Here is a 10,562-nt window from a genome sequence, read left to right as displayed (position 1 = left end):
AATAAAATTTAGGAACATAACAAAAGGCTTAAATACTACACACATGAACACTTTGTGTCTCCCAACTGGGTTTAATTCGATTGTAGCTATCAAAAATTTTATATGCATGTAAACCCAACAATCTGATAAGAAAAAAATATATCGAAGAAATAAAGGGACAATATCTCTTCAAAAATATATCGAAGAAAAAAATATCTCGAAGAAATAGGTACGATTTTTTTCAAGTGTTGTCACATGAAAAAAAAAATACAAATAAAAAAGATAAACACATAATTTTATTATCTTTTAAATTATTAATTTTATATAAACTTTATCGATTTCCTCGTCGTTCTCTCATCGCACCTTCATACGAGTAGGTGAAATTAATAATTAAATTAAATAATTTAATTATTAATTTTTTTTAGCCTATCACACCTTCCTGTTGTCACTCATCGATTTGAACATGTGCAACGACAAGCAAGTACAACGAAGTGAGACTACGTACATACAATACCCTACTAGGCAAATATAACTCGATGCTATTGTTGGTGATCGTTTCCACGACAATGTCTCATCTTGCCATTGATAATAATCTTAATTTTTTAAAAAACTTAAATTATATATTATTATATTAATATTTTATTATAAATCAACATATCACATAAACAAATTATAACGTCTGCTAACTTAGATTTGATATAAAAATTTTATATATTATTTTCTAAATATATCAATTATTTTAGATAAAAAATCATAAAAATTAAAATAATCCATAACCAAAACTATAAATGCTAAAATATAACTTAATTATTTTTTAAAATTTAAATTATACATGTTATCATGTTAATAATTTATTATGCATTAACATACCATATAAACAAACTCTAACATATATTAATTCAAATTTGATGAAAAACACTTATACATTATATTTTTTCAAATGTATAAATTATTTTAAATATAAATAAACTATAAAAATTTAAGTGATCGATAGTGAAAATCACATGAACTAAAATAGACTTTAACCCAAAACTTAATTCTACCTATTCCACCGGTCAAATCCATCATTACCTCCACGAATCAAAAGAGAACTTTTATAGATATTAATGGGACTCTAAAAAAAAAGTGATTTAATCTAATCACAAAACAAATAAGGAAACACAAACTCTAATTGTCATCAAATCAAATAAAGAACAGGTAGGAAGAAACCATCCATATATAACAAATCCAAGATGCCTTTTTGTGGGTTCTTAGTCCCACCTTTAACTCTTTGGCTTAGATCGTTCATAATAATTGTAAAAGCAAACTCTTTCTTATGTATAACAAGCATAACACAAAAGGGAAATAATGCAATGGCATCCATACAAATAAAGCTACTACCAACCACGATGATATCGCATGCCATACTGGCACAATCTGCAACACATTTACATTAGCAACAGCTTCTTTACACTTCCATAAACAAAATTGGCACTAATTATATGATTCTACTTGCAGAACTTCCAGATAACTCATTTTTATAAGAAGAGAAGCTCCAATGACCAAATCATCCAACTGAAATGAATGATACACCATTTTGGTGAGCCCCGGGCAATCAGATTTAAAACTAGTCGTTTGCATAGCCACAAGTCTTTACCTGTGTAATCAAACTATTTAATAAAATGGACTACAAAAACATGAGAATTCGCTGTGCTTTATAATTCCAATAGCTGAAAGAAATCAGTTTATGAATATATAAACAAGCATAAAGGACTTAAAAGCTGGCATACTATTATCTCATCTGAAAAGAGTAACTTGTTATGGAGTCTTTCACGGAAATGCTGAGAAAGTTTCACACGGTCTTCAAAGTGAATGATAAACCACTTATATATATCCATTGCTTCCAATTCATCACTTAAAAAGTAAAGAAATATTTTCGTGACCAAAATTTGAATATTAAGGGTAATGCAAAACTTCCAACATTAGCCCTAGGATGATATAAGTCTTCAAGCAAGGATTATATATATATGTATGTATACGTATGTATATATATGTATGTATACGTATGTATATATATGTATGTATACGTATGTATATATATGTATGTATACGTATGTATATATATGTATGTATATATATATATATATATGTATACATACATATATATACATACATACATATATATACATACATACATATATATACATATATATATATATATAATGTCCTCTATAAAATTTGCTACTAAAGTTGCCACTTGCGATGAAAGGTTGATCAACAAATTGTAGCATGATCAAAACTTTTCTCCAAGATCTGATGTGAAAGATCACTAATGCATTTTCTTCACAATTTTAGCCATCTCTTATGAAACCTGGATCTATTAATAATGACCAACAGGGATTCCAGGCACATCATTCACCAAGAAGCTTGTGGTTCAATGATAAAGGATTTTGATGTGCCTTTGACTTTCAGCTGTTGATTCAGGAAGTTCATAAAGTGAAAACAGGGTTACTTGGTCGTTTACTAGAAGTGAAAACTAATCAAGGATGGTAAGATAGAGAGGTACATCAAGATTTTTGTGTGATTGTCATATACTCCTAAAGCCAACCATGCTTTATTTTTATACAAAACATTACTGTAGCCAACACAAGGAAATTGATGTGGATATATGCGACTGCTATAAAAGATACAACAAAAAATATCTTTATCTATGAACCATTTAGTGTGACTCTGATAGAGAATACTACAAGGAAATTTATTTAAGATGGTATAAACGTATTCAAAGGAGACTTACGCCAGCTAGAACAAATGAGAAGATAAGAATTAGTGATGTAAGAGAGGTAAGGGATATTTGAAAGATCTTATTGAAAACAAAAAGAAAAAGATTTGACTAATCTTAACTAGGTATACTACATTCTATAGAGCTTAATAATAGGAAAAAGTCCATGTAGTCAACCTGAATAGTTCGAATCATGGATTAAATCTAGGTTCACAAATGATGCCAATCGATGGCCAGACTAGCATGGTTTTATTACCGATATATATATATATATATATATATATATATATACCATTGGTACATGTTGAGACCACCTAAACCACACACACACACACACACAAGAGAGGAGGAGCAGGTGGCCATATGTGATAGTAGCAGGAGGCGATGACACAGATGAGAAGGTAGCAATGTGGCCTATCAGTAGGAGTGAGTCTGAGTGACATCAGGTAGCGTGCCAACAGGACAAAGTAGCGACAACACAAACAAGGCAAAGGACAGGGAGAGAGATGTTGACCTAAAGAGAGAGGAGAGAGACAAGAAGAAGAAAAAAGTAATATGCACACACTTTAGGCCATAACCTAGACATGTTGCACATGAGCTAGTTGCATATAGAGCTTCACCAGAACCACTATGAGTCAATTATTATGACCAAGATGATGCTAACAGCAAGAAAGCTAAAAAACACAAAAAAAAAAACAAGATTCCCAAATTTGATAGAAGATCCAAACTCAAAGCCTTCACCAGTTGATTATCTGACAAGGACAAACATTTCGATTAATAAAATAATGTCTTAACAGTAAGAGGTTCAGTTAGGTTACTCTGGTCATGATCTGTGTGACTAGCTAATTTTAGCATCCTAAGAAGTCCAATAGATGCCCTATCCTGGACTGCCTTTGGGAACCTATCATGGATTACATTTATTGTTTGTCTAAAGAAGCAATAACTTGATCAATACTGACATGAAACTTTCCAAGATCAAAGACAGAATACCTTACGTTCCAATATTTTGGATGTTCTTTCTAAATTCTAAATATAATAAATATGTAAATAAAATTCAGTAGAGAAAATTTCAAGTCAGTCTACCAATTTAGGAACAACTATCTTGCTACATGGAAGAAGTATCATGTCCAAGATCAACAAATATGAAAAATAAAGACATGATAGTTAATGGTTCACAAAGATTACATACCTTACTAGGCTGCTTTTGCTTCAGCTTCACCTTCACATCGATACCATGATCAATAATTGACTGAAGGACAATCTGAATCTTCCCTTCAATTCTTTCTCCTTTTCTTGGTGTGTAGACCACATTGTGAATATCATCTTCAATCGCACGCTGGGCCAAAACTGCTCCCACAGCAGCACAAGCAGTTGCATCTTTCCTAGACTTTAAGTCAAACTTCATGTCCTTCGAAATTGAGTGTGCCACAGCGACCACCTTGCTAGTGATCCTATGAACAATGCAAGCACGAACTGACCCTTTGGAAACATAGATATCTAGACAGAATGGCAGATGGTATGGATCAGTGAGCTGGTTAATTGTCGGCATTCTCACCCTTTTTTCCTCCATTACGGTTGATTTTGTACATGAACGCACATTTTTTATTACTGGACTCTCCACCCCTTGTTCCGAAGCTTTAGCCACGTTTGACTTAATAACCTTTTGGTTCTTCTTCTTTTCTAGATCATTGAATTCTTTCTTTGTATCAGCTTCTATTGTTTTTTCATGTCTCTTTTTAGCTGATTTCTTGCGATGGAACTGTATATTATACTCTTCAAATTCTTTGGAACCCTTGTCGAGCTTGTAGAACAATTTTTTACGCAGCCTCAAATCCTCAATCTCATCAAAATCCAGGGATTCCTCTGCTAATGCAGCCAAAGAACAAGAACAAGTTTCATCATTGATCTTCAATGAGGATGATAAAGCCTCTGTGCCCCCATCGATTTGATCCAAAAACTTGTAAGAAACCCCCACAAAATCAGTGTCAACAACCTCGATCCGGAAGCCATTATCCAAGTTATCTCTGCCAGAAGGGATAATCTGCGGCAACTTGGTCATATGAGAATGATCTGAGGCCGGTGAACTTGCGCAGCGAGATCTTTCCAAGGATTGAAATGCTCCCACCGCCCAGAAGCTACAGGTCTTTAGAGTGAATGATGGATTTGCTGAAAACTTTTGTCTCAGTGATAGGAGGAACATGGCCATCTGTGTTACAAGATTACTTCAATCCGGAATCACGTCGTGGCTGGGAGAAGATTATCCATCTCGTGGTTTAAGTGGGAGGGAATCTGAGGAAGCTCGCCTGTCTTTTCCTGCTCCAGACAAAAATTTCCTCGGTGCCCACCAGCGTAGTCAAAAGGCGCCCAAAAGAAGCGAGGTGCTCTGAATATTATAATTTAAGAATTACATATCATGATTATTAGAAATGAGCTAAAACAAAAATAACATCAAAGTTGCATTCAGCACCAACGACAAATACAAACAGATACAAAATTCAGATGTTATATTAATAAAAAATATTAATAATAGAAGGAGGAGGAGGATGAGAGGAGCTTGGTTCGGTGGCCGTCGGTGGCCATGGGAGACTCCCAATTTTTGGTCAATTGTTCGTTTCATTAGGATAGGGTGCTGTAGTACTGCTGTCGGTGGTAGTGTGGGTCGCTGTTGTTAGGTCGTTGGGAAAGAGGAGGATAGGGGGCTGTGGTCCGGGAGCTGGAGCAGGGAGGGCCGCGATGAAGAAGAGAGAGGAGGGACGGGATGGGAGCTGCGACAAAGGGGAGAAGGAGGAAGAGAAATCGGGGAACGGGGGCTGCGATGAAGGAGGGAAGAGAAGGGAGGGGGGGGGGTGATGTCGGGGAAAGGGGGAGCCGCGACGAAAGGGGGAACAGAGAAGAGGGATCAGGGAACGGGGGCTGCGATGAACGGGGGAAGAGGGAGGAGGCAGTGTACGACGGCGAAGGAGGAAGAGAAAAAGAGAGATGCCGGGAGGGGAAGAAGCCGCCGTCGCTGCCACCGTTTGCCGATGGACAGGAAGAAGCAGCAGCCGCCGTTCGCCGAGGAAAACACCGCAGCGACACTGCCGATGGAGACGAAGTCAGCCGCCGCGCACCGAAACGCTAGGAGAAAGTGAGTGTTCTGCGTTTAGGGGTAGACCATCTGTTCAATCGAACCTAGAAATCAAATTCGCTCGACTCAGACTCGTCCCGGCCTGAGTTGAATCAGACGCGCGCCCAGCACTAAACTCCGTTCCTTCGCGGCGGTATGGCACCGAAGGGAAAGCAGGCCTACAGAACGAGGGCGAGAGGGATTTTTCGGTTCGACCCGCCGGTTCAGTACGGTTTACCTTTGAATAATAAACTATTTGGTCCGATCAGGTCGCTCGGTCCGGTTTTACAAGGAATGATTTGTGTGGCAAAATTGTCGAACCGTAATCATATTTATTATCGTGTACATCACTTGATACAATAAATAATAATTAAATCTTTTAAATAATATTTAATTAGTCAGCATCGAGTAGATATGAGTCATCCATCAGATCACTAATATATATCTATGTGCATTAATTATTATGAATTACTATGTGAAATGTTGTTATCATAACCATAATATAATGATTAATACATCCAATTAGTACATTATTAAAAAAAAATATTGGAGTGAAAATAATAATCATATCATTATTTCAACATTGGAATCACATGAAAATCTCTAAATGATTAATCAAAGGTTTTCTTCCCATTAATATCCATCTAAAAAGTTTTAATATAGATGTTAGTAGTGGTCCAGCTACTTGACACCATGATAATTTAGACTGATGGGCCAACACATACTAATTAATGCACCATCCCATGCCCTAAATGACAAGTGGAAATAGCTTCTATATTTTACATCTATGGAGATGGTATTAAGTTGCTTTCAGTGTTTTTAATGTTGACCATAAAGCTTGGTGAGAGGATTAACTCATGCATACAGGTAGTTGTTGTGATGCATCTTTTGACAGGGCTTTTCATGATTCCAGTGGTCTCAATCTTCAGAAAAATGATGCCAAAATGGCTAACATTGTATACAATGGATTTGATCGAGCCCTCCCTCTTCCTTGCATCACCCACCGTTAGAGCAGGTCCGTGGAAGGAAAGCAACATGGGTTCGCTTGATAGTCCCATGTTTATTTGGCCATAGTGCATGGTGGTGGTGGTGGTGGATTCTCTCGGGCATTCAGTATGCTGCTACCCCTCGTTGTCCACTTACACCACCCCATCCACCAATTAGTTCTTTGCAAGCCCGGAGGAGTTCTTTTGATTTGTTTATATGCGTGTTTACGGCGACTTCCTTCCCCACTTTGTAAGGGCGTCAACTCTCTCGTCTCCCCTCTCGTTTGCCACAAGAGGAGTGACAAAGATATGGAAGGGGATAAGCACGAGGTAATGGAAGGGGAGGAGGCAAGGGTGACTGATGTGAGCCTCAAAGAGCTCTCCAAGAAGCTTGAGGAGTTTGCCAGGGAAAGGGACTGGGAGCAGTACCACAGCCCGAGGAATCTGCTGCTTGCCATGGTAATACTCTGTCTTGCTCCTCTTGACTGCTCATAAATATTTGGTTGCCTCTCTTTGTTTCCTTACCTTTCAGTTAAGTTCTTCTCTTATGATTTTAATCAAAGGATAACAACCTGGATAATGGCTGTTGTTTCTTGTGATTAATGTGGAAGCTTGGAGGATGCACTTTTATAAAGTAGAATATCTTACAATATTTATGTGTACATAAGTAAAAAAACAATGTTTTCCTTGGTACATTGATTGAGTTAGCATCACTAATTGTGGGGCTTCTTTTTCCTTGTATCTATTTGAATTTTAGAAGAGAACCAGTTTAGGTTTTTTCTTGCCCTATAGCTATATGATAAATGATTCAAAAGAAAAAACCTCATTCTTCTTTCTTTTTCTTCGGAAGAATTTTCTCTACAGCCTTCCGATATGATCGATTCATTTTAAGAAAATTCATCTTAGATTGTCTGGTGAATATTTTCCCTTATGCTCTTCTTTCGGTTTATGCACTTCTATATTTAATCATACCAGCTCAATGATGAACCTAATGGCAAAGTATGGACATTCCTATTAAGATTTTTATGCACTTGAATGTTCTAATATGTTCAGACACCTATCGCATTAGACAAGGAAAAAGTCAGTGAATTGAGTACTTTAACTAGGGGCTAGTTGAGCAAGTGATCCCATATTGGTCTCCTATGCATGTTCAGCAAAGCAAGAACCAACCAGAAGTACAAGGTGTCAGTCATCATTTCCTCGAATTTGTGAACTCTAAGATTCTAATATGTAATTTATGTTTTTGCTTGTAAGCTGTTGATTCATTGTCATCCATGACTTGCCTCAATTACTTCAAGCATGGATCACCCAATCATAATATACCATAAACTTGTGAGGAATGAGTTCTGATGCGTGCAAAAAAACAAATTGTTAAGTACTTGTTCTCTATTAGTAAAAACTAAAAATCTGGATCGCACAAGAACTTGTCAGACTGTAAAGCTATATATGAACAAGCTAAGTTGGTCCATGCAAGAAAAGTGGGGTTATTATGCTCATCACATGTGTTGTTCTTCTATTTCTAGGCTTTCCTGAGTCGTGCAGAGAAGTAGGATTATTCTGTTATGACTTGTTGAGACAATTAGATGTACAGTTCAGAGAAAGCTTCTTTCTCTGATTCCTTCTATGTTTGTCTCTCTTAGTGGGCAACACATTAACAAGGAAGGAAACCTTATTCTGGACTTTGCTCTGAAGAAGGAAGATTGGATAACCCCTCACTGGTATCCTTAACAGTAGCAAGGGGACCATGTGGACATTAGTACAAGTGTGTGACAATTCTGATGCCACTGAATACTTTTCTTATGACTTGCATGTGAATCTCGCAATGTTTTGATCTGGCAGATGGTTGTTGTGATGATGGTGGCTTTGGTGGCTCTGTCAAGCTACCACCAGAAACAGGAAAGCGTTGTGTAAGAAATGGAGCTTCACTCTCCTCTGGCACACTACAATAACAGTTAAAGTAGCAGTCACTGATTTGTATTCATTTTTCATGATTTTTTTATGGATCTAATATATCATGACCGATTTCTCAAAAAGATTCTTCCACAGTGAGTTCAGATAGCTGAGATTTTAGGTAAGTGTTTGTAGAATCTTGGTACAGATAATGAGTCACACATTCCATTGATATAGATAAATCTGAGGTCAACAAATACTCTCGAGTCTCTTTTTTCAATCCTTGTTATTTTTCTTGATGTTGGATATTTTGTCCGTATATAATTTCTCTTTGTTTCCCTAGTCTCTAACGAGTTACAAGCAGAGTTAGAAACTCAAATGTTTGATGATTCCGTAGTATATGATTGGGTTGTTAAAACTTATGGATAGTCGCAGCATAATCAACTCTTAGGATCAATATTCAGGTAATGCACTAATTATTTTCATATGTAATGCCGATATTATTTTATGTAAGTCAGCTAAGTTGCTGAGATCCAAAATCTATCCGAAGACAATTCATGAACAGCTACATCATCAACAAAGCACAATCTGGCAGATCTTTTACTGCCATCTTGCTCCTTTGTATGCTGCCTTTATCCATGTCACTGAAGCTACTTGTTTGATTGTTAGAGACTACACTGCTCTGTTTTGGTCTTGTTCTAGTGTACAGTTTGACTTCCTGTAATCTGAAACTTCTGTTTCATATAATGCCTGTAGGAATCTTAAAATTTTAATGCCTAGTAGTCAAAGTTTACAATGTCTTAATCATATTTTATTTATATACATAATTTGGAAGAAGAAAGTGAACTCATTTCTTCAACAGGTTGGTGAAGTGGGGGAACTTGCAGAAATATTCATGTGGAGGGGAGAAGTGGCAAAGGGGCTACCTAACTGGAAGGATTCAGAGAAGGAGCATGTAGGGGAGGAGCTTTCAGATGTCCTGTTATACCTAATAAGACTCTCTGATGTATGTGGTATTGACCTTGGAGATGCAGCCACCAAGAAGATAGTCAAGAATGCAATTAAGTACCCTCCAAAGGCTACATGAACACTGGATTTGCTGCCATCCTGTGCTTGGTTGGTTGCACAACTTCTGTTTCTGTTTGGTATCAGGAGATCAATAATATGTTCTGACACTTGCAGCATGTGGAAGTATGGTGATGGCAGAATGTGACATACTTTTTCTTGGTCTGGCAGAATGCAAAAGGGGAAGCTTTAATATCCAACATATTTACCTCCTTCGAAAGAGAAGAAAAGAACCAAGTATCTCTCTTGAGTGTCACAACACACTCAATTGTGTTGTCAACTGGTACAATCCAAAAGGAGAATTTTATTATATGTCAATAGTTCAATTGATAATATAAGAACAGCCATAAGTCTAAAGTTTTGGCACTACTTCCTACAGATTAATCACAAACTTAACTACCCAAGGATTGTTTAGCCATAGGTTAAGACTTGTAGCACAAGCTCTTGATTTTTATTTTTTATTTTTAAAGATATGTGTCGAAGGTAAAAAATTATGTCGGATAAGAAATTGGATCCTTAATTTTTTGGTAAGTGAGTCTGATGCATCATATTTAAAATGTTTAAGGTGTAGATTATAAATTTTTAAGAAAAAAAAGATAGTAATCTAAATATTTAAAGTGTTTAAGGTGTTGAGTCTACAACTTTTTCCCACTTGTTATACATTTTTTGAGATTATAAATTTTTAAGAAAAAAAAAGATTGTAATTTAGATTAAGTATCCATCCATAAAATGGATGTAATAAATTGTATTTTTCATCTCTTTGAACTTTGGTGAAACA

General features: G+C 36.4%; 2 protein-coding genes across 2 annotated transcripts; one reads left to right on the top strand and one right to left on the bottom strand.

The window, feature by feature from the left end:
- Positions 1-1,175: 1,175 nt before the first annotated feature.
- Positions 1,176-5,895, bottom strand: LOC103983032 (uncharacterized). The gene is made up of 3 exons (XM_009400170.3): positions 5,721-5,895; positions 3,927-5,120; positions 1,176-1,615 (listed from the first exon to the last, which is right to left on the bottom strand). Exons 2-3 carry the CDS (start codon positions 4,941-4,943, stop codon positions 1,586-1,588), a joined length of 1,047 nt encoding a protein of 348 aa, XP_009398445.2. The 5' UTR covers positions 4,944-5,120; positions 5,721-5,895; the 3' UTR covers positions 1,176-1,585.
- Positions 5,896-7,162: 1,267 nt separating this feature from the next.
- Positions 7,163-9,806, top strand: LOC103983033 (uncharacterized). The gene is made up of 2 exons (XM_009400171.3): positions 7,163-7,288; positions 9,582-9,806. The coding sequence occupies exons 1-2, from the start codon at positions 7,163-7,165 to the stop codon at positions 9,804-9,806; spliced, it is 351 nt and encodes a 116-aa protein (XP_009398446.2).
- Positions 9,807-10,562: the final 756 nt, after the last annotated feature.

This window comes from Musa acuminata, chromosome BXJ2-4, assembly GCF_036884655.1.
Source record: "Musa acuminata AAA Group cultivar baxijiao chromosome BXJ2-4, Cavendish_Baxijiao_AAA, whole genome shotgun sequence".
In the NCBI taxonomy this organism is placed as follows: Eukaryota; Viridiplantae; Streptophyta; class Magnoliopsida; order Zingiberales; family Musaceae; genus Musa; species Musa acuminata.
This window is presented reverse-complemented; position numbering and strand designations above follow the sequence as displayed.

Excerpts from the sequence above, each read along its gene's own strand:
- LOC103983032 (XM_009400170.3), bottom strand. The coding sequence starts at position 4,943 with ATGGCCATGTTCCTCCTATCACTGAGACAAAAGTTTTCAGCAAATCCA. Across the intron at positions 1,616-3,926 it reads AGCAAAAGCAGCCTAGTAAG|GTAAAGACTTGTGGCTATGC; the intron begins GTATGTAATCTT and ends TTGATTACACAG.
- LOC103983033 (XM_009400171.3), top strand. The coding sequence starts at position 7,163 with ATGGAAGGGGAGGAGGCAAGGGTGACTGATGTGAGCCTCAAAGAGCTC. Across the intron at positions 7,289-9,581 it reads GGAATCTGCTGCTTGCCATG|GTTGGTGAAGTGGGGGAACT; the intron begins GTAATACTCTGT and ends TTTCTTCAACAG.